This window comes from Musa acuminata, chromosome BXJ1-6 (assembly GCF_036884655.1).
Source record: "Musa acuminata AAA Group cultivar baxijiao chromosome BXJ1-6, Cavendish_Baxijiao_AAA, whole genome shotgun sequence".
Lineage (NCBI taxonomy): Eukaryota > Viridiplantae > Streptophyta > Magnoliopsida > Zingiberales > Musaceae > Musa > Musa acuminata.
The window spans coordinates 36964479-36987541 of record NC_088332.1 but is presented as its reverse complement, the minus strand read 5'-3'; the positions used below and the strand labels follow the sequence as shown (position 1 = coordinate 36987541).

General features: G+C 37.5%; 2 protein-coding genes across 12 annotated transcripts; both read left to right on the top strand.

Moving 5' to 3' along the window:
* Positions 1–868: 868 nt before the first annotated feature.
* On the top strand, positions 869–8477 carry LOC135585536 (uncharacterized). 8 transcript variants are annotated; one of them, XM_065188352.1, is made up of 11 exons: positions 870–1115; positions 1543–1760; positions 2030–2144; positions 2763–2852; positions 3030–3215; positions 3300–3467; positions 4118–4228; positions 6886–6964; positions 7056–7144; positions 8019–8154; positions 8230–8477. In XM_065188352.1, the coding sequence occupies exons 1-8, from the start codon at positions 945–947 to the stop codon at positions 6943–6945; spliced, it is 1119 nt and encodes a 372-aa protein (XP_065044424.1). In that variant the 5' UTR covers positions 870–944; the 3' UTR covers positions 6946–6964; positions 7056–7144; positions 8019–8154; positions 8230–8477. The 8 variants fall into 8 exon arrangements, with proteins under 8 accessions (XP_065044425.1, XP_065044424.1, XP_065044422.1 ...); XM_065188350.1 differs by having other exon boundaries at positions 6882–6964; XM_065188356.1 differs by having other exon boundaries at positions 871–1115; positions 3300–3419.
* An 830-nt stretch (positions 8478–9307) lies between these two features.
* Positions 9308–20523, top strand: LOC135585338 (protein RIK-like). 4 transcript variants are annotated; one of them, XM_065188348.1, is made up of 13 exons: positions 9309–9595; positions 10383–10444; positions 10577–10617; positions 10829–10927; positions 11042–11076; positions 11153–11228; positions 15607–15735; positions 15808–15894; positions 16208–16298; positions 16387–16504; positions 16979–17501; positions 19570–19903; positions 19996–20523. In XM_065188348.1, exons 1-13 carry the CDS (start codon positions 9528–9530, stop codon positions 20127–20129), a joined length of 1797 nt encoding a protein of 598 aa, XP_065044420.1. In that variant the 5' UTR covers positions 9309–9527; the 3' UTR covers positions 20130–20523. The 4 variants fall into 4 exon arrangements, with proteins under 4 accessions (XP_065044421.1, XP_065044420.1, XP_065044419.1 ...); XM_065188347.1 differs by having other exon boundaries at positions 9310–9595; positions 10383–10489; XM_065188346.1 differs by having other exon boundaries at positions 9311–9595; positions 10383–10617.
* The last annotated feature ends 2540 nt before the right edge of the window (positions 20524–23063 follow it).

The window sequence follows — 23063 nt, the reverse complement described above, 5'->3', positions numbered from 1 at the left end:
AGAGGCTTCGTTGAGGCTCAACGAAGATCGCGAGTTTGACGCGGTAAGGAATAGCTATAAGGAGAAGCAATACAATAATTGCAATGACTTGAAGTTTGCTGATTGACGACAGATCAACATATGCTATCGTTGGTAAACACACGTTATTGCGGCCCCATCCCTTCCCTCTGTACAGCACCCGCCCGTGGCGTCCCGTCGCCTCCGCCGATGGAAGTCTAGGGCGGCGGGAGAGGGGCGGGGGGGGAGGGAAGGGTAAAGGGGGAAGGGAGGAGGGGTGGGAGGCGACGGCCGACGCCGCTCGCGATGGGGGCGAAGGCGACACGTGGCGCCACTCGCCGTGGGTGACCGATGCAACGCAGGAATGTTTTTATCAAGTGATAAAAAAGGATCAGTCCAAGATAAAAATTAATGACGGATATTCTAGAATAAAGCATGGCTTCTAACCTCGAAAATGATTGGTACACTTGTTGAGGCTTACACGTGCATCCAGTTAGCTCAATGGTAGGTTCGTGGGTGGCTAGATTTGCTCTTAAATAATTGTGAATGGTCAGGGCAGCACGTCAAGAGAAATAAATCACTTTCCAATTTCCAGAACTATTTTGGTAATTAGAATAAGTTATCAAAAGGAGGCACGAATAATCCTTCTACCCACCCGTCTACCACCGCACCGTTCTCTTCTGGTGCTGATTGATGGTCGGTCCCGCTGCTGGCCTTTTGGTAGATTCGGCGGTACGAATATATGGGGCATAGTATGGATTGCTCTTAAAGGAGCCATGTGGTTGTCTGGGAGGGTGGTGGCCCAGAGATTCTAGCCGTCCGATTTTGATTTGACGGTGATTTGCAATACCTTGTATAATTCCTCCGGAGCCGCCTTCCTTACCTTTCTCCCTCAAGCTACTTCGATCGCCGAGATATCGTAAACACCACGCTCCGCTGCTTCAGCCATGAAGAACGACGACGACGCCCCGCCTCTCGCCGTCCGAATTGGAAAAGAACCCGAGAGTAATCCTCCGGAACGTTCCTACCGTTCTCAAAATGTACAGCGGGGAATCTTGGAGGAATCTCCGGTCGGAGTCACTGTCATCACCGGGTACCTCGGCGCCGGCAAATCCACGGTCCGTCTTATGTCCTTCCATCGCCGAAGTAATTCATAGATTGATTATTCCGACTTCAGCTTGCTAAGATTTCTTGGTTAATTAGGGTTGTGCCATGTAATATTTTCTCCCTTTTGTTTCTAAGAAGAAAAGTCTATATGGGCAAAGAAATGAATTAATTTAGTTGGATGATTTATGGACTCTTTCATGGCTTTCACATTTATAGTTTGGAAACCAGGAAGTTGCCTTCGCCTCCCTGCTCGCTTTTGTTCGATTCTGTACAGTTACTGAAACTAGTAATCGTACATCAAGAGTTTGATATTTGCAGTCCGAGAATTCATCTAGATGCCCATTTTATTTCTAAAAGTATGCTGAAAATTATTGTTAGCAAGTTTATACCTAAACATAGGGAACAGATTATAAAGCTGCTTGTATTCTGAATTTCCAGTTAGTTAATTACATCCTGAATGCGCAACATGGAAAGAAGATTGCCGTGATATTGAATGAGTTTGGAGAGGAGATAGGAGTAGAGAGGGCGATGATCAATGAGGGTGAAGGTGGTGCGCTTGTGGAGGAATGGGTGGAGTTGGCCAATGGCTGTGTTTGTTGCACCGTTAAGCACAGCCTTGTACAAGCTCTGGAGCAGCTTGTTCAGCGGAAAGAAAGGTTAGACTTCATGGGCCATCATGCTACAACCTGTTCTACATTTGTTAGTAATGTTGTGTAATAGATCCATAGGGATGCCTTGTTGGTAAAATTTTCCCAGGTACTGTTTTTTTTGGATGTCTCTGCTACTGAGCTTGCCTATCTGATTTTTGAGGTGTAAGGAAGAAAAAAAAGGGGAAATGTGGAAACAATTAATTCTTTCTTCCCATCCTTCTTCAAGACATGAGGTACATATATTATATTGTAATTTTTTTGTTTTCCTGCCTCAGACTCGATCATATATTGTTGGAGACAACTGGACTGGCTGATCCTGCTCCCCTTGCCTCTGTTCTTTGGCTGGATGATCAGCTGGAGTCAGAAATTACTCTTGATTCTATAATCACAGTGAGTTTGCTTATTTCATATAACCAGTTACTTTTCTCTTTGGAAAATGAAACGAGGGTCTGTTTTGTGTTTGTAATTGATGTCAGATTGATTGTATTGATATGCTAGTTTGTTCTGCTTATCCCCTACTTGATTACCATGCGACAATAGGTAATCACATCTTACTGCAGTATGTATTTTATGTGCTTTGATGTTTATTTATGTTCACTGTTCTGATGATTTCCCATGTCGGTTGAGTTGATAGAATTTCTGCTATCTGTCATATACAAGTCAAAGTATGATGCGCATAAGTGGTGTCTACTGTCTATAGTGCTTGGTTCCTGTGAAAGTTATCTTAAACAACTTTTCTTTTGCAAGATGGTATACAATAATATAATTCAATATTCATATACTTCTGGAACTTTTGGTCTTTCTTTACTGGTTATCTCAGATATATACATTTGTCCATGAAGTTCTTCAACTTCTTCTCTTGAGCAAACCAGAATGGAAACTATTCTTATCTAAGTAATCCTCCTGTCAAATATCTGAGGTTTCCTAGTCTGTAAAACTTGTTTAATGCTACTCTATTTTCCTACTTATTGCACTCATTTACAACTTTTCTGTTGCCTCCCCAAATAGGTTGTGGATGCCAAAAACTTACAACGACAGCTTGAGGAGCATCTTAAGTCTTCTTTCTTTCCTGAAGCATTCCTTCAGATAGCATTCGCTGTATTTCCTCTGCTTACTCAGTTGCAATTTTAATTTGTCATTTATTTCCGTATTCTTTGGACTGCTTCATGTATGGTGTTTCTTCTTTTCTTTCACTTGTGAATTGAATTAATTTGAAGAAGGAAATGCAAAAATTGTTATCTTGAATTTCATTAATTTCCCTTCTCTTCGATGTAGGATGTCGTGATTTTAAACAAAGTTGATTTGGTCTTGCAAGAGGGTTATGGGCTTGATACTTCATCCATATTGGAAGAACTGGAAAAGAAGATCTATGATATCAACTCACTTGCCACTGTCATACATAGTGTTCGTTGCCAAGTTGATCTGTGTAAAATTTTGGATCGGAAGGCCTATGGTGCTAAGGTTTGAAGATGAATGCTATGTATCCCAATTGAATCTGCGACTCAGGACAAACTTGATTAAGGTGTTTTTGTATATTTATATCAGAATATAGCTCATCTGGAGAAACTTTTAGAAGACAGTAAATCTACATTTAGCAGAAGCCGTCATGATAACACTCTTCGCACATTGTGCATTTATGAGGAGCAACCAGTTGATTTAGATATGGTAGGGTCTTATTTACCAGCAACATGGGTGCCTGTTTCTTTAGTTCTGGTACTTCTTACTTCCATTAAGATCCCTAATAGCAGTTGGATGCAAGCACTAGTATCATATTATCTGTTTTTGCTTGTTTCTGTGTCATTTAGTGACAATAGAACATTAACTAGCTTTTAATGTCTATATTTCAAATTATTAATGCATGGTAAGTAGTTCCAGGTTTTCAATTAATTCACCAGGTTACATTGATGCTTTAAGATCCAACTGAGTAATCGATAATCACTTTGATTAATTTGATTCAAACCATGGAGCATTGTTCCATGTGATTATTTCATAAACTAAAGGCAGCATGTGTGACAGATAATATGCTTTTCAATAATTAAATTTCCAAAGAAAAGGATATGATGTCTATCAGATCAATGGTGGCCATGGCCCTTGGCAGAGATGAAGTGCACAGAATAAATTCATTTTCTAAATATATGAGCTGAGACTTGAGACTTTTATACTTCTATTACAAGTTTTCTACAGAAGTATCAACTTATAGTGGTCTCAGTTTTTTTTTTTTTTCTGTAAGATGCCTCCTAGATCATGGATTAACCCATGCTATTGTGAAAAACAATGCTACTTTATGCAACTTTTATTATGATGCAATGAAGATAATTTTAGGTTGGTCTTGCATTCCTCTAGTTGACATTATTTTCATGCAGGTTCGTTCTTGGCTAGAGGATCTTCTATGGGAGAAGAAATCTAATATGGATGTCTATCGCTGCAAAGGGGTTTTAAATGTCCTCAACTCTGATCAACTTCATACCCTCCAGGTTTCTTCTAATAATTGAATGTGTTTTTGTCTATGGCTAATTATGGGTATGCTAAGAAAGTTGCATAAACTTACCTACCTCTGTCCACTTTTGAGACTGCAGCCATAGTTCATACTTCCACAGTTTTGTCTTATCTGAAATGTGTACATTACCAAAGTTGACATGATTGTTATTTGAATTTCCTTATTTGCTAGCTTTAAGGCTTGAGCTTCGCACCAGATACCTCCACACCACAAAATCTTTTGGCATGTAAAAAATAAATCTGAACGGCTATGACATTACATATCTCTTGCAAGTTTTTACAACCTTTGAAGTCTATACCTTGGGCACCCAAGAGCGCAACATGGATTTCGCTTCATGCTATATCATGCCTAGATATTGTGTATAAACATGCATTCCTAGTATCGGCATATTCCTAAATAACGAACAGACATGTAGGCAAGTATTGCAATTTTGGGTACTGGACCAGTGCTGGTTGCTGACACTGGTATGAGTCCTGTGTTAAACAGTGTAATGACACATGGGATGCCGGCAGTACCAGGGAGGAGGAGGCTGAGGAAGAAAACAAGAGGATAGGAGGAGGTGAAGGAGGAGGAGAAGAGGAAGTGGCTCAGAAGAAGAGGGAAAGGAGGTACATGAGGAGGAGATGGCTGTGGAGAAGGATGAGGAGGCAGTGGCAGACGAGGATCGGGACAAGAGGAGTACCATCGGTGTACAGTGGGAGGTGGGCATTGAGCAGCTTGTGGTGTGTGGTGCAGGTCACAAGAGGCTTTGGTGGTTGATGGGTGGGGGTTTTAGGGATAGAAAAAAAAAAAAGATGAAACATGGTTACTGCCTGGTTCACATGGCTTATCAGGAGGTAAGCCCTGTACGAGTTTCAGGCGAAATTGCATTCTTTGCATGTAGGTGGTACCGTGATATAGGCATGCACACTCACCTTGTGGTCATGGTTTGTCATTGATATTATGAACCACAAAGAAAAGTATCTAGAATTGGGAGCATGTGATTCATTCAACTGCATTTAAGTATTCTTTGTATTTTTTTTGTCTGCATACAATGGTTATATTGTAAATGTTCTAATAACCATTTTAATCATCCTATATAGGTACGTCACTAAGGGAAAAAAAGACAGTTGATAAGATTGAAGAAGTTTAACAATATATTGCATATGCAAATTTTCAGTATCGTATTATATTCAAATAGGATAAAAGAGTAAGTTCTGCATTGTCTGGACTAGCTTTAGTGGAGCACCACTGTGGAGCATAAACTCAGCTAGAATTTCTTTATGTTGATCAGCAAAACATTACACAACAATCGACTCTTTATATCTTTTTTCTTTATAGAAGCACGCCTTCAACAGTGGTTAACTTTATAATTCCATAAAATGCAGAGCTCATTATTGTTCATTCCTCTCCTTTGTTTTACAACTTTTGTAAGCGGAGATTTGAGTTGTTACTGTCAATTTGTCCATCTTCCTTGGAAACAATTATTTAAGCTATCTTTTTTGAGATGATAATCTGTTTCAAGTACTGATGATGTTTCTTTTTTAACAATTGTACTCAGATGTATAATAAGCATGTAGTTTAGGATATTATCTTCCTTCCCTTTCTGTTCAGATTGTGATTGAGCAAATAGTGTACTGAACCTAGATATAATATTAGGTGGTTTGATTAAACGAGGTGATGCAATGATTAATTTCTTAAGTAACCTAATCCTAGTTGAAGTTTCATAAGTAAGATACGAAGACATTCAAGACTTGAGTAGTCGACTGGAGGTCCCAAAGAACAAATATATGTTTCAACCACAATGATTTCCTAGAAATCCTTAATGCAATTGTGTATGAAATCCATAAAATGCAATATGAAGCAGTTTTGGTGCTATTACTAAATAAATTATTTTGGCCTTCGGCTAATGACTTTGAGGTGGTTGTACAAGTGAATTATCATGAGCAGCATTTTCAAAAGCAGTTTGGATGCTAATACTTGGTAAATATTGTCCCTACTTGCTTTCCTCCTCTCCTTTCACTGACTATAGGGTTATAATTCAGACATGATTGAAATTCTACTCGAGCTTGAAAATGATGATCGAGCTCCTAGACTTGATCCAGGGCAGCACATGCTCAGCTTATTAGTAGTTTGTTTATCTTGTCAAACTAGTCGAGCTTGAACCTGAGCTATGAAATGCGGCAAGCTCGAGTTCAAACTCAGGTTGTTACAAAATCAAGCTATTGTTTTAATTTAAATCAGGAAAAAATAGCTTGAGCTCAAGCTTAAGTTGTCAAAAAAAAAGCTATTATTTTAGTAGAGGTAAAAATAACTAATTTAAATAGGCATAATGTCCAGCATTGTTACATGATAAATAAAATCATGATCCATCATGCACTCTCATTGATATTTCCATCTTATTTTTTATAAAACACGAATTGATACAACAATTGATAACAATAGATGACTGTGATTTATTTGTATAAACAAAATAAATATTTTCTTCTAAATTAATTGTTTGCCACCACAAGAAACTCTGGCATGTAATTCAATTTATACCGTCAATAGACATGCTACTAACTACTGTATGATAATCTTAGACATCTGTAATTATGGTTAATTGTGTTCATACATGAACTTAGTTCCACAGACATGTACTTTTTTGGCAGGCAGTCAGAGAAATATATGAGATTGTACCAGCTCGCAAATGGCATCAAGGAAAAAAGCAAATGAGCAAGATAGTTTTCATAGGAAAATCTCATAAATCATAACCAACTTTTTATTTTGTTTCTCTTCATGGAGTTTGTGGTATTTAGGGTCATCTATCCTTTTTCTTTTTCAGGTCATAATCTGGACATTAGCATTCTAGCTGATTCTTTCAGATCTTGCACAGTTTTGACTTGATATGCACCTGGAATGCTATGCAATTAAGGTAATGACTAACATTTTGGTCTTTAGGTAGCCAGAATTCCTAGAATATACCATGATTTTTTTTTCAGTTAATTGATGTTCTTCAGTTGCTGCACTATAGGTTGTAATATGTGGATATGTTTATTCACAAGGGAGTGCATTTTTGCTTGTGCTTGTAGAACAATGCAAATAGTCAATCAGCTTTTCTTCTTATTAGTTCATCAAAGCTTTGTATAATGTTTGAAGAGAAATGCAGTCAACAAACCACTTGTGACATATTATCTGCACAAGATACAAGTTATGGTTAAATTCCAAACAATATTTCATTTGAGAGCTGAGTTTTTAGATCCAGTCATTTAAGGTTGACAAATTATGGTGGTTTTGAAGAGGACATATTTGTACTAATTCCAACTTTGGTGCAAAATTCTCTCTCTATAGTATGTGCTCCTTTCTCTATACTTAAATTTCATGGTGATTCTAGCGGCTTTGATTACCTTTTGGTACCAATTTTGGTTTAGATTATATATTTATATTCTATATTGGTAATAAGCTCAAAGTAATCTTGTATTTCAATTTAACTGGGTCCTGGTATTATATTTCCAATTTCTACAAGGCACTACGTGGATTTCTGTTATCGAATTAGAGGTTACATAAGATAGAAAGTCCCAAGTGTTATCTAATTAGAAATTTCTGTTTTTTTTCTTTGCAAAAATAGTTTTCAAGTTAAAGCCTTTCAGTTGATGTTTGTGTATCATAGTAACAGATATAGTCCAATTAAATTGAGAATTCATTGTTATGAATTGTTTGGTTTTGTTGAATAGTGGGGCAGGAGGAATTATGAATTTGTAAGAGAAATCACATGACTATTGCATAAATTACTGTCTTCTTCCGTGCAGCAAGGATTCCACAAGTCTTCAAATTTCTTAGTTATACTTACCAGTCTCAAGCCTTGGATTTCCAATGTCATGCTATTACACCCAACAAATTGTTACTTTTGGGCAATCAAGTGAAACCCGAAGCACCAGTGTGCAAGTGAGCATGTGATAATTTTCTCTTTTTACACCAAATCCTTTAAAGCTAATCAAAAGCTGGAACTTCTTTGGGCAGGATTCATGCTCGGAGAAATCTCATTTATATATATATGGTGAAACTTGTAAGCTAAGGATGGAAGATGGTTGAAGAAATGTCCCTCCCAAGAGAGTGAATGTTCTATTGTTGTTCTATTAGCATATATGTATTCACTGATCATGCAGGCATAGCAGTGAGCATTTCTGAATGTTTAATAGCTAGTGCAAAATTTAAGCTCTGATCATATATCAAAATCCTAAACCCAGTATGGTCATGCTATTTTCTAACGCATTGTTCTCGTGGCAGACACACTTGTGGTTGGACTGAACCCAACTCGATCTAAGTTTGTTACTTTATATCTACTGATTGAGCTGGTATGCTGACATCATCGCATTTCCTTCTACTGCATTAGATCTCTGCGAGGAAGAAAATAAAAATACTCAACCAAAATCGATTTATTTTGCATGCTTGTCGGCCCATTGTTGGGCCGACGTTGGTAGCCAATGCCATGCACGAGCCTCCATTGCAAAATCTCGATTAAGGGATAATAATTATTTTGTGATGCGTTTATTGGCGGCTTGCGGCAGCCACGTAAGGCGCCACATGCAAATTTATTGTGTTGTTCTTTTGAATCTCCAATTTGTTTCTAAAAAATGCCTAAATTCTGAATGTGATTTGATCCACCTAAATAAGAATATTTTTGATATTTTTTTAGATTTGTTTTTACTTAAAATTAAAAGAAAATTTATTACCTCATATAGGAAATTAATAACCTGAGACGTATTACTTATGTAACTCATTACTAAATAGATATCTGTTCCCAACGGAGACGAGATTAATTCGCAGTTATTAGGAAACCGCGCTGTTATTTCAACATCGTCCTATCTGGTCATCTCCTGCCGTAGATGATGCTAAATGGACGGTTCAAGATCACGCGAAGTTTCCGGAACCCTCGAACTCTCCTAGCCTGTGCCGTCCTTACTCCTACACGTGTCTTGGTTCTTACGCGATGATGTTGGTGGACGAACGAGATTACCCGACGTAGGAAGGGAAGGGCAGATCGCGGTTGGGCATGCGACAATATATGCGACGTCAAACGGAGATGATCGGCCGCGAGACGGCTTCTTAAATTTCCCAAATTACCCCCACGCTGATCCATAATGGTCTGTCTATTCGTTTCTCAGGAAGGCGAAACCCTAACGAGATCTCCCTCCTCCTCTGTCTCCGCTGTTGTGCTGGCGGAATTTGCCCCTTTGACCCTCCACCCTTTTCCAGTCTGTTCCGAGTCTTCTCCGATCCTCTATTGATATCGTGTTTGGTATCTTGGTGGTAGAGTGATGACGGAAGACAGGAGCCCTAAAGATCCCGATGAATCGGCGGTGGCGACAAGCGTCGGGAGGCAAAGGTGTTTCTTTCTGGAAACCCTTACGTGGATATTTTAATACTTCTACCATTTGAATCTGCTCAATATTAATTTATGATATAAGCAAGTTTTGGGTTTCGGAGGGTCAATGATTTGTTTTGATTTCGATGAAGAGTGTGGTTCATGGTGCCCGATTAATTCTTCACGGTTTTCGGTTCAAACTAGAACTCACTCCGATGTCCTTTTACGGATCGGAATTTATCCTATCTAATCGAGTTTGTGTACCTTTTTGTGGTTGTTGGGATTAAATACTGGTGAAATTGGTTGTATAGTGGCTTATTGCAAAAGGAGCTCTCTGTCACTCGGAAGAACAGAGTCAAATTTAGTATGATAACTTGCTAACGCAAACACATGAATCGGAGATTTTGCTGCGTCATTTGTGGGATACTTTTAAGGATTAGATTGTTTTTATTATCTTAGTACTACATTGTCTTATGTGATATGAGTTCATATCATTCTCCATGAGAACCAGAGCGTATAAATATAGATTGGATGCTTTTATTTGGCTATGTTTATTAAAGTTCTGGATGAACCTCTGTTTGAGGCTTGAAATTTGTGATTTTATCTCTTATCTGTTAAAACACAAAGGGAAGACTGCTGTATATCTAAGTTCTCATTTGTTGGGAATGCATAAAGTTGCAATTTCCATGCTTTTAATGTGGAAGTGACAGAAAGTTGCAGCTAATATACGATTGAAGAAACCAAAACTGGTTGCTTAAGTATTTCTTTCTCTTTTTTTCTAAAGCAAATTTCCAAAAATACTTGACAGGAAAAAGAGAAAGTGGGATCAGCCTGCTGAGCCGCTGCTATCTGCTGGAATAGCAGTTCCAGGTGTGCCATTGGCCCCAAATACTATCTTGGGGACCACTCTTCCTGGTGCTGTTCCATTTTCTGGGTCTCTTTTGACAAATTCAGTTCCATCAACTTTTGTTTATCCTCCTCAATTAGTACAATCACTTGCAGTCCCACAAAATGCGGCTGCAATTATTCAAAAGTTAAATCAGGTATTTTTCTTGTAACAAATTTTTTATTGAACGTGAATACCTATGTGCTAGGCTGCTTAATCTGTTTGGCTTTTTAGTTTAAGTGATGTATTGAGGTTTTAGAGTATTGTTGTTTAAGTTCAATTTGTCAGCAGAACTTCTTACAAGTTCTGCTGCATCCTCATTGGTCCATATGTATATTGTGTTGCTTGACTTTTTCTTGTCCTTGCAGCCAAAAATTCAAGATGAGCTAATAGCTCGAGAGATTGTAATAAATGATGCAGAACCTACTGCAAGATACAAACTTACTAAACGTCAAACACAAGAAGAGGTGAATCCTTGATTTAATTTAGTATGATTTGCATCTTTATTTCATGCTTTAAGAAAATCTTGGTATGGTATGATTGATGTTTGCAATTTTACAAGTTCTCTTTCACTTTTGCAGATTCAGAAATGCACTGGTGCAGTTGTCATAACAAGGTACTAATGCAAGTGTTTGCATTATTGATTTCCTATTTTGAGTCTCATGTATTTTTCTTGCGTTCTACCTTTTCAGAGGCAAGTACCGTCCTCCAAATGGATTGCCAGACAGCGAAAAGCCACTATATCTTCATATATCTGCAGGGGCTCATGTATGTAGTGTTTCTTTATTTAGGATGTAGTTTACACAAATAATTGGCCAAGGTGGAAAATATATTTAGTTTTGCAGAATCTTTTTGATGTCTTCATTCCATGACTTGTTTGCTTTTATAATTGGTGTCTTTGGTGTAACTGACCTGAACATATTAAAGAAGGTTTTGTGTATTGCTTTTAATATGATTGATCTGACCATTCCAAAAAAAGTTAGATGGCTTCCAAGGATGACAACTATTTTTTTGTTGTTGGTGTTCCATCTGTCTAATTAATCAACCAACTTGGCTGTGGATTGTCAGTGGATTCTTGATCTGTGTCACCAAGAAAGTGAAACCTAAGAAATTATAGAATTTATCAAAGAAAGTGAACTAATTTGAAAAATATGCAAAAATAAAATTATGGGATGTCCTCAAGCTCAACAACTAGCTACTGTTTTTAAAATTTAAACATGCACTATGCTAATTAAGTATGAAAGTTCACTAGTTCTGTGTGAACTTTTCCTTTTTGGAACTATGAACTAATCTGACATGTCTCCTCCTCAGACCCCTGTTTGTCATTTAAGCATTGCTTTCTAGGTTAACATTTGCTCAATATAGCTAACATTCAATCTTATTTGTTTTGTTCAAGATTTAGCTTGAATAAGTTATTTATTAAGTGAAATTTACCTGATTTTGTGGACACCAGCTGGATACTTATACTATTAAAATGGTCACATGTTACTTTGAACAGGTGGGCTTTAGTTGAATAATCTTGTAATTGAGATTTTCTGAATAAATTTTAGGTCTTATTAACGATTAGAATGATCTGGCTGATAATTATTTGATGTGGCTATGGTCTTGAATGATGATGTGGTGCTTGGGAAAAAGGTTGCATTCAAGCGGATTTTAAAGTTTTTATATGCAGGGTAATATATTCAGATATTGAATAATTTTAGAAGGCATAAGAGGATATACAAATGAAGTATGGAAGTGGAGATATTAGGGAGGTGGCTAAAAGCAATTTTAGGTTGAAATCAAGGAAATAATAGAAGTTATGAAGATGCTCAGAGCCTTATGTTGATTGGAGCCATCATAAGTCACTTTTTATCCATTTTGTTCTCATTTTTCAGGTTTAATTATATGGCCTTCTCTTTTGAGTGGACTAGACAATTATTTGCCTCTGATTGCATATGTTGGTTTTAGATTTGGTCCATTATACCCAGTGATTTAAAAAGGCGCTCGGGCGCTCGCCTAGGCGAGGCGAGGCGAGGCCCGAGCGCCTCGCTAATCTCCCAGGCGGCGCACTTCAAATAGGCGCCACCTGGGCGCTTGCCCGAGCCCAGGCGCTGGGCGCTTCGGGCGAGCGCCTGGGTTATCCAAGGCGATCGAACCAGGATTTTAGGTTTGGTTCGGTCCTGGTTCGGTCTCTGATGGTTAGTTGGTTCAATCGAACCAATTAAAATTAATATAAGTGAGAACCCAACCCTAACCCTCGCCGCTGTCGCTCCCGATCCCGATCCCGATCCCGGTCTCGCTGCTCGCCGCTGTCGCTGCTCGCAAACGTTGCCTCTGTCGCTGCTCGCCGCTCCTGCTCCCGCTGTTGCTGCTTGCCGCTGTCGCTGCTCACAAACGCTGCCTCTATCGTCGCTCGCGCCTCCCGTTGCTCGCCGCTCCTTCTCCCGCTCCCGCTGCTCGTCGCTATCGCTGCTTGCAAACGCTGTCGCTGTCGCCGCTCGCGCCTCCCGCTGCTCGCCGCTCCTGCTCCTGCTCCCGCTCCTACTCTTGCTTCTGCTGCCGCTGCTCGTCGTTGTCGCTGCTCGCGCCTCCCGCTGCCGTTGTCGCCGCTCGTCGTCGCCGCTGTCGCCGTTACCTCCTTACACTCCGTTGCGGCTGCCGCTTCCTCTTTTCTCAGTCAGCAGGCTCAGTTCCCCCTTACACTTCCTTCTTCTCCTTCTGTTAATAGTATACAGTATACTGTTAACAGTATATCGTATACTGTTAATATTATTAGGTTTAATTGAAATTATTAATTTTCAATACTGTTAATAGATTTTCTTAATTTAATAGCATATTTTAATTTAAAATTTTAAATAATTATATTTATTAATTATATTATATATTTTTATATTTTAGTGCCTCGCTTCGCTCGTGCGAGCGCCTATCTCTTAGCGCTTTTTAAATCACTGATTATACCTCATATTTTCATGGTGCTTGACTGTTTGGATAGTAGTTTGCTAATCAAATTTGGAATTGGATGGAATCGAATTTGACCAAATTTCATTCCCCATTGTGTATGTAAATCTCACTTTAACCAGCTTATAACTACCTTCATTAAATAAGCAGTCAACTTGACCAATTGAAATATCAGTTGACACTTGCTTAATCCTGTTTTAGCCTGTTAACCAGATTGAAAATAATACAGCAACTACATGGTAGTTGTTAGAAGAAATCATAAAAAAGGCCTATTTGATTTTATATTTGATTTGCATACCAATCTTCGTGCATAGTTAAAAAAAAGGGACTGGACAGTGATCAGATCAAATTTTTTTTATCATGGATCACAGTGTTATTGGTTGAACTGTTGCATTTATTGATTGGACACAGATATAATAAATTGTATAAAATAAAATAATTATATGTTATGTTAAAATATAAAACATATTAGGTAATATAATAAATATTTTTTCTATGATATAGTGAAAGAGGATGGTAGTGCTGATGTCACGAGAGCAGACACATTGAGAAAACTTAATAGTAAATAAAATGACAATTTTTTTATCCTTTATTCTTGTAATAAAAAGAGTTAATGACCTTGAAAATCCAATATCGTTGATAACAATAAAGAATTGAAGTCATTTTAGGTTTTTCAAGGTTCAGTTGGTTTAGCTAGTGTACAAAACTGGTTGAGGATCTAGTTTCTCGTTTTCTTGGTTTGATTGGCCAATCCAGTTCATATTTTATTATTACATTAATGATAGATGACATGGTTTGGCTTACTGATCCGTACTGGTGTAACGACTAGCCATCGGTATGGTGTGTATCGACATACTAACACATGGTATGGTGGGATATATCGACAGACTAGTAGATACCTCCCATACCGATCCCCTATCGGACCAGTACATATTGCCTATACTAGGCGGTATGCCATGGTATGATGAACCTTGGATAGATATGAGTTTCTTCATAATTTTATGGTTTAGCACAATTTTAAGCCTTCAATGATGTAACCATCCAATATATTTTTTTGGACCCATGTTATGTGATGTTCATTGATATCACAATTGCTTGACCTTAAGCTTGCACCCCAAATTGGTTGGTCTACGTATGTAAGAAGATATTGAAATTATGAGATTGTGGTCAGAAGAAGGATAATAATAGGTAGAAGACCTGCACGACTTTCATGTCCGATGGGAATAAGAAGGCAATGTCTGATTTTCTAAGATGTTTGAGTGATGTTTGTATATCATGATAAATCATATTAATAGTTAGCTAGCTTATCTATCCTATATATCATTTAAGGAAATTTGTTTGCACAATACTTAAAGAATATAGAGAAAATAACAGGAAATTATAAGCGAAATAATATAAAATTTTTAGTTTTTAACTTTACTACAATCATGGGGAAAATTAAATCATACAAATGGTTGTAGCTCAGTGCTTATGATGGTTCGCATTATCGGTCCGTATCGGTGTACCGATCAGCTGTTGGTACAGTACGTATCGAATTGTACCGAGCTGTACAGAGCATATCGACACATGGTACATTGGGGTGTACTGATGTACTGTCTGTATCGGTCCTCTATCGGACTGGTATGTACTGCTCGTACTGAGCGATATGCTTCAGTACGTCAAACCTTGGTGCCTGTGCATATTAAGATGTGGTTCATGACCTGCTAAGTCATTGAAGGGAGTAGGCTTGAATTACCATAATGGTTACATACTTAATCTATAATTAATGCAAGTCTATAAGAATGTGGGTGTGTTTGGTATACACATGGTTTTTATTGGTTTCCAAATAGTTTCTGCCTTATTTATTGATCTGGCTTTTTTGCCTTTTTTATATTGTAGGTTTAAGTGTCTTAAATGGATGACTTTTAGATGCATTAGATCTTCATCAAAAACCTCTTTATTTAGCATTTTAATATTTATATTTTGTTAATCCAACATTAATGTGAGTCTACAAACTTGTGGGTGTTGTTGGTATACACGTCTTATATTGGATTCCAAATGGTTCCTCTTTTTAATCACTGATCTGGATTAGTTTTCTCTGTTCGTGTTGTGGATTTGTTTAAATGTCTTGGATAGATAAATTTAGATGCATAAGATTTATGTCAAAATTATCTTTATTTAGCAATTTTATATTTATATTTTCATTAATCTGTTATTGTACTTTTAGTTAAAAGACACTGCTGAGCGCATAAAAGCAGTTGATCTTGCAGCAGCAATGGTTGAGGAAATCTTGAAGCAAGGCCAGAGTTCCCTGATGTCTTCTACCCCTCTTCAATCGGTTTTGTTAAATGGCCCGGTAATCTATTGTCTATAACATCATTACATGTAAAGTTTGTGTTGATCTGACGTTTGTGTGTTTGGATGACAGGTTATTCAAGCTCTGAGTATGTGTTTGTTTCTGGGTTTTGATGCTGACCCTTCATTAAATATTGCAACTCGTATCCGTGGTCCAAATGTATGTAAATTTCTTGCACAAAATCTTATAGTTATTATCTCTCTGGTGTCTTCATTTTGACCAAGTTACTTTTGGGACTTCAACTACTTATGACTTTGTTGGATTATCAATTTTACTAATATGTTTGACAGCATGTCTGCTGCACTTCATAGCATTTCTTGTTCTATTGATGTTCTGTTTTATTCTCTTTATTGGAGCTTTTCTTTTCATCTTTCACTATTTCAAATATTACTAATATTTTTAAGCTCTCCCTGACATCTCCATGTGGAGAGATTGTTTTTGTGTCGCTGGTGGTTCGGACTTGTGTATGCAGGACCTCTATATAAATCATATTATGAATGAAACAGGAGCTACTGTTGTATTAAGAGGAAGGGGGTCTGAACATCTTGATAGTTCTCATGAAGGTTTGGTGCCCTATTATATATGTATTATTTTTACGTAAGTCCTATAGTTATATTGCTACTGTTGATTTCTTTTTTATCTAACATGCAGAAACATTGCAACCCTTGCATTTATATTTGTCAAGTACAAATCCGAAAAGTCTGGAAGCTGCAAAGATTTTGGCAGAAAATCTTTTGGACACAATTGCATCTGAATGTGGTGCTTCAAGGTTTGTAAACCTAAATTCTTGTTTTCGTCTCTTAGATATATGGGAAGGGTTCAGGTTTTTATACCTGCTTAAAAGCTTCGTAGCACTGAGTACCTAGTACCTGAGTTTCTGATGGTGATTATCCAAATCTATTTTCCATCCACATTATTTGATGGTCTCGTATTCAAGACTTTCAAACCTAACTTTCTAAAAGTGGTTGTGTTCAACTGCACTTCACATTCACTTACCTGAATCGTGAAGAGACTCATTTCACTAGTTATTTTATCCGCTGATGATGGAATCAGGATTTTATTTGTTGCTAAGCAATGTATGTTACTAATGATTGTGAGAATTGTTGTTAAGGTCTTTATTTGGCTACCTGAATGTCTACCTGTGTAAATGTTGTAGATTGTAGTAGCCTACATGGACTTATTTTATCTTTAAAGTTTCTCTTTAATTTTACATTTTGACAGATTTATGACACCTTCATCGCAGGATCTCATCCACTAAAGTCTATGGTGCTGTGCCTCCCCCACAGCAATTGTTGTTGGGAACAGAAAGCTCATCAAAGGTTGCATCTGCTGGAAATGTCGATCAAATTGCCATCTTTCCATCCACTGCCACTTGCTCTATGGTGGCGACACAGTCTTTTCTACCTGGTGGTGATCCACTGTCTGCAGTTTCCATTGTCTCATCTCAAGGGACAGCAGTCCAATCTGGAGACGTGTTGAAATATGGGAATCCCCAAAACTTGGTTAGCTATACCGTTCCTGCTGTCACAAGAGCAACATGCTATAATGGCTATGAAGGAATATATCCCCAGTCCACGCCATTGCAGCAGGTGGCTTTAGCACTTAGGCAAGCATCCACTTCATCTGCTTGTGTTTCATCGACAAGTTGCTTTGTGGACACAACTGAGCGGAAATCGAGTTTGAATGCTAAAGCAGATGCTCGGCCTCCACAGAAACGTAAATTTCAGGAGATACCAGTTACTTCAAAGGTTTCAACTGCATTTCAGGTATAGTTTTTGTTTATCCCAATTAGGAAATGGTATACAATTAACAAACTCAAGACATTCTTTATCTTAGTGTAGTATATGAGACATACATTAGAAGATATTCCTGTCCTTTGAAACCTTAAATGGCTAAATTGGCATCTTATGAATTAACTTGTTCCAGTATAAAGCAGTTGTCATGCTGTGCAATGTGAACTCATGTAGGTGAAGAGATTAGGGGTGAAGAAGGAAGATGCTAAACAGAAAAGAAAAAGGGGAGAACAGAATCTCGTACTCAAAAAATCAATTTATCCTCATGCTTTATAATGCCTCATATTTCCCATCTTATGAGTTACCACATAAATTACGTCTTGTTTGAGTCTACAATTAAATGGGTATTTTAGTTTCAAAAAGGTAATTCACATAGACTCTACTGCTCAAAAGGAGACATCTAGTGGTTATTATTATATAATATTTTTAGATAATAGTAGATATAAACAATGCTCATAAGGAGTCCTATTGAAACTAAAAAGGCCTGCCTGCCATCCACTCCAGAATTGGAGTTTTCCAAAAAAACCCTGCTAGTGGAGGCTCCGAGGGATAAGAGACAGGGCTGAAGAGAGAACCAACAAAGATCTTTCATGTGCATGATCTTGAATGCTATGTACCATAGACATATACTCTGATTTCACTTAAATAAATAAGGTTAAAATTATCTGGATTAGAAATGCTATTATTTTCTATACTATGATCCACTAAAATAAATAAGGGTAAAATTACTTAAAAAAAGAAGCTATAATATGACCCAGCATATGCTCCTTATTCTTTTGGGTTGCATTGAGGAACACTCAGGTTATCATTGTTAACAATGTTGATTTGGACCCAAGAAAAGCTTGGTGCTTGGCCAGTGGCTTGAATCGTGTTTCATTTTCTTTCCTTTTCATACTGTTTGGATTTCAGTTATTTTCAACAAGTTAAAATCATCTTCCTTGCCACCAAAATACTGAGAGAAAAAATTACGGCCTCTAGAGAAGAGAGGTCTTAGGAACAGCCTCCTTTATACAGAGGTAAGGTTGTGTGTCTGACCTCTCCAGATCCGGCATTTGTTAGGAGTGTTGCTCCTTCACGTATATGGATATATGTATATAGATATGAAGTTGTTCATCACTTGATTGCATTTACTTGGATAATAGTGAACTGCATTGGTAATGTTTCACGTGTTGATTACTATCATCAATTCAAGTTACAGAGATGAACCCTGAAGATGGTTTTTAAACATATAATTCTTCTGTACCTGGCTCTTTTTTCAATATTTGGTTTCTTATCATTATAGAGACTAGAATTTGAAAATTGTAAATTACTGTTTGATGAGATAAGATTCTTTTGTAAAATATATGTCCAAATTTTATATCTTATGAAATGCTCTCTTTTTTCTCCCTTGATTCATTTTGTCATAGTGGCTATACTGATTTTGCAACAATTGTTCCAGGTATTTTCTCTGACCTTCTCTGAAGTTGACAGGCTGATAGCATACAACCGTTGGACTTGCATTTATGTTGCGAGGTTTAGCGCTGCAGTTTGATAAATCCTGGAGCTGCTAGTTGACATCAAGTGAATGAGCTTGATTTCTCTCCATTACCTATATTCTTACCCTGCTTATGGACATTCCATATGATAACAATTCCTTCTTTTTTGCTTTTCTTCTTCACTTGTGATTCTTATCATCTAATGTGATTTACCTTTTTTTATCTTGAACTTCATGACTTCATGTCCATTTGATCTATTTGTTCTCATGACCTCTTTAATCCCTTGCTGATGATGTGCTGTGACCACAACACACATGCCTCCTCTTTCTCTCCCTTCTTTTCTTGCCTTCCTCCACTTTTAAGTTTATGCAACACAAGGATATAAGTTACTATAGAATCATAGATATTTGGTTTTTTTGCTCTCTTGTTTCTGCACTGGAGATCGACTATAGAGTACATTCATATCTTGTTTTATAAATTACTTGATTTGAATTCTTTTGTGGATATCTTTATTAGTTTTGAAATGCTGGTATTGAGAAAATGGATTTTGTATTGTGTTTCTTCAGAACTCACAACAGGGGTCAGAATTTCTTAAGCCAGGTTCTGAGGATTCAAGTGTGAGGGTTTCTTCCATGCCACCACCAAAGAAGCTAGTAGATCCTGGATTAAATGGGACGTCACCTCCTCCAAGGAACATTCCTCCCCCACCACCAAAGTTCTTATCATGTCAGTTACAACCTAGTTCTGATAAAGGAAGCAAGGCTTTAGAGGAATCAAGTGGTCCCCCACTATCGCCAAGAAACATGCCTCCACCACCTCCCAAGTTTTTGGGACCCCAGCTGCCACCAAAAGCTGGAAATGGTAGCATGGATACCAAGAAATCGACTGTGCCTCTCTCTGGTAATAAGAACAGTGGAACTGCACAATGTTTTTTGTACATCATGTTTGCCATCATTTAAAATACCTCCTTTTTGTGGCGTGCTTGCTTCTAGATACGCTGCTGAAGCTTGCAGAATATGGAGATGAAGATGATGATGCGGATGCATCTGAAGATACCCCAACAAGCAGTGTTGAATCGCCAAAGAGCCATGCAACTAGGACCCCTAAACCATTTTGGGCTGTATGATTTTAAGTTGTACAAGTATGGCTTTTTAGAAAAATGACAAGGCACTCTGGTTGACAAATGTTACCGCAGATAGCAAGCTATCATAGAACCTAAAGGATGCTGCAAAAGACGCATGATGATGACTGAAAGATGGCCTGCTTGTGTAGGATACTTAACATGGTTGCATAGTATCTGATACATGGCTGAGTCCTCAACATTGGTGAGTTTCTGAGAGGTTATAAGATTGGTGAGCTCTCATGGTGGAGGAAACTGTCTTTTCCTTTTACCCCTGTGGTGCTTCATTTTTTTTTTGCGTAGTTAGGTGGATAATTCAGGATATGATTAGTACAAACACATGGACCTGGATCAATATAGCTTGTACTTGAGCCATGATAATTCTGGTCTGTCTTTTTAATCCTTTCTGTGCAAACATTATAGCTTATGATGGATCATGGTGGTTCTGTACCAGTGTGTACAAGTTATGGCCTAATTGCATATACATGATTAGGCTATCTCTTCAGTAGCTTGCTGTGGATTATTTTGAACTGTGCAACTGCCTAATTGCTGTCTTACGTCAATTTCTGCATCCATGCCTTAACATGCAGATTGTACCGGTGCTGCTTCCAACTTAGTATGGGTAATGAATTAGACAGATTGTACGGATCATTACATCATACTCCTTTTTAATATTTTACTGATATGATTTGATATGTTATTTGATAGCTCGGTGTCATGTCACCTGAAATGTCATTAAAATGGGTATTAGGTTTGACATGAAAATTCAGGTTTATTTTCTTGTATGATTTTATTTGATCATCTGAATTGTTCTAGGTTTGTCATTATTTCTATTTTCATCTCGTAATTATATTCGGAACAATGAGGGAGGGAAAAGATTTAAGGAATTGAGGATGGTGGGGTTTCAGATCCACCCGAAACTGGCTATATTAATTCTACGTGTATCTGTTTCAAATCATGTACTTATTATGTTCGGTGTTTGAATATTAGTCCTGCCTTGTTTAGCAGCCATGTGAAAGTTGATATGACGTAGGAGTTTTTATTTTAATTTCTTTTGAGTGTTACCTTATTTTTAATTTTAGATTCTTACCGTGGCGTGGGACCATGGACGTTTAGAGTCACACTGAGAGAATCCCCTCGGTTCGGTTTGGGTTCAAATAGTTAGCTTTCCTTTTGAATATTAAAACAATGATTGTGTTTTTAGCTTTAGCATCTCTTTTGGGTCGACCCAAAGGTCATTCACCTTTGAAAGGGGGGGATATAGGTCGACCCAAAGGTCGTCGGCGTCGGAGTGGCCAGGCTTTCTTCGGTCGGAACAGGAGAGGGGATTGATTAAAGAAGAAAACAGTGTCATCAATTATTATTATTATTGCATCTTCTTGGGAATGGCTAGTTCCTGACGTGCCACATGAAGGTCATATGGAATTTGATGCCTCTGGTATAATACTCATTAATGAGCCTTGGGCCCTAGGGACAGTGTGATGATGCATTGATGACCTAGTTGTGGAGTCTGGTGTAAGCTGGTAGAGATTTGTTAGGACTCAAACTGACACCTCGATTTTGGTAAAATTGTCTTTTAAAAAAATGTTGAGATTCCTTTTTTTAGGGTGAATTGACCATGAAAAATGCTGGTCTTGTTCAGGAAGGCTTTACCATGGAATTGGAAGTAGTGTAGTGTTGTTCTTCCTTCTCCTTTTAATAAATGAAGATTGCTACTCAATGCCTTGTTAATAGATAGAGTATTTAAAATTTTTTGTAACGGATGTGCTTTTTTTTTTTTTTTTGACAGAAACACATGCTGATGAGACGCATGTGAAAAGTCTTATTCATACTTTGTGGTGTGTTGATTGGTTTTGCTCGATTGATGGTTGGGGCTTTAGAGAGATGGCATCGTCTATTAGAAATATCTTAGCCTACGTGATATCAATTCATGCTTAATGTATCCATTTTGTCGTTCAATTTCTAGATTGTTCTCTATGGTTACTGTTTGTTAGTCTTAGTTTGTCAAAACGCTTTCGTTGTTGTCTATTAATCTTTCGGATGTGCCTTGCTGTTTTAGCTAGAGATTTCAATTGTTTATTGGATGGATGTTCAAGACAAACTTGTGGGTTTTACATTTTTGGGTACTTTAAAGATTTAGTATTTTTTTTTTTTTTATACTGACTCGAGTTTAATGGACTTGGGATTTTTGAGTTCGAGGTTCATATGATATAACAACAACCATTAGGGTTTGGCCAAGGTGTTAGTAAAATTGGATAGGGTTTTTTTTGGTAACTCTTGCTGGATTCAACTGTGTTTGGTAACTCTTCTTCTATTTGTCATATGGCAAGTTTTGCTCTAATCACTACCCATTTTTGAGTTTTTTTTGGTAACTCTTCTATTTGTCATATGGCAAGTTTTGCTCTAATCACTACCCATTTTTGAGGTTTTTTTTGGTAACTCTTGCTGGATTCAACTGTGTTTGGTAACTCTTGCTGGATTCAACTGTGTTTGGCAATTTTACTTAAAACTCTACTTTAAGTATAAACTCATACATGTATGATGAGATTCTTTACCCCAATCAAAGAATGAATCTTGTGAAATATGAATTTTTTTTTTTTGCTGTGATACTATTCTGCCAAGTCTTCTATTTGTAGTTTTTTTCAACATTAATGAGGGTAGCCCTCCTTTTAAATATTTGGTGCTATGATATCGCCTTGTCGTTTGCCAATTTTCGCTTTTGAATTGTCGAATACAAACTAACTATTCAACAAAGGCTGAGTTGTTAGCAAGCAAAGTAAGTTGTTTTTTCTTAGGTTAGTCGGGTTACCCTCATCAAATCTATTCTTATGGCTTCCCTAGTTATTAGTTCATATGTTTGTTAGTAATTTCTTGTATGCCTGCCTGGATTTATCTTGAAATGTACCACTAATAGATTGTCTAGAGATTTCTTATGACAAC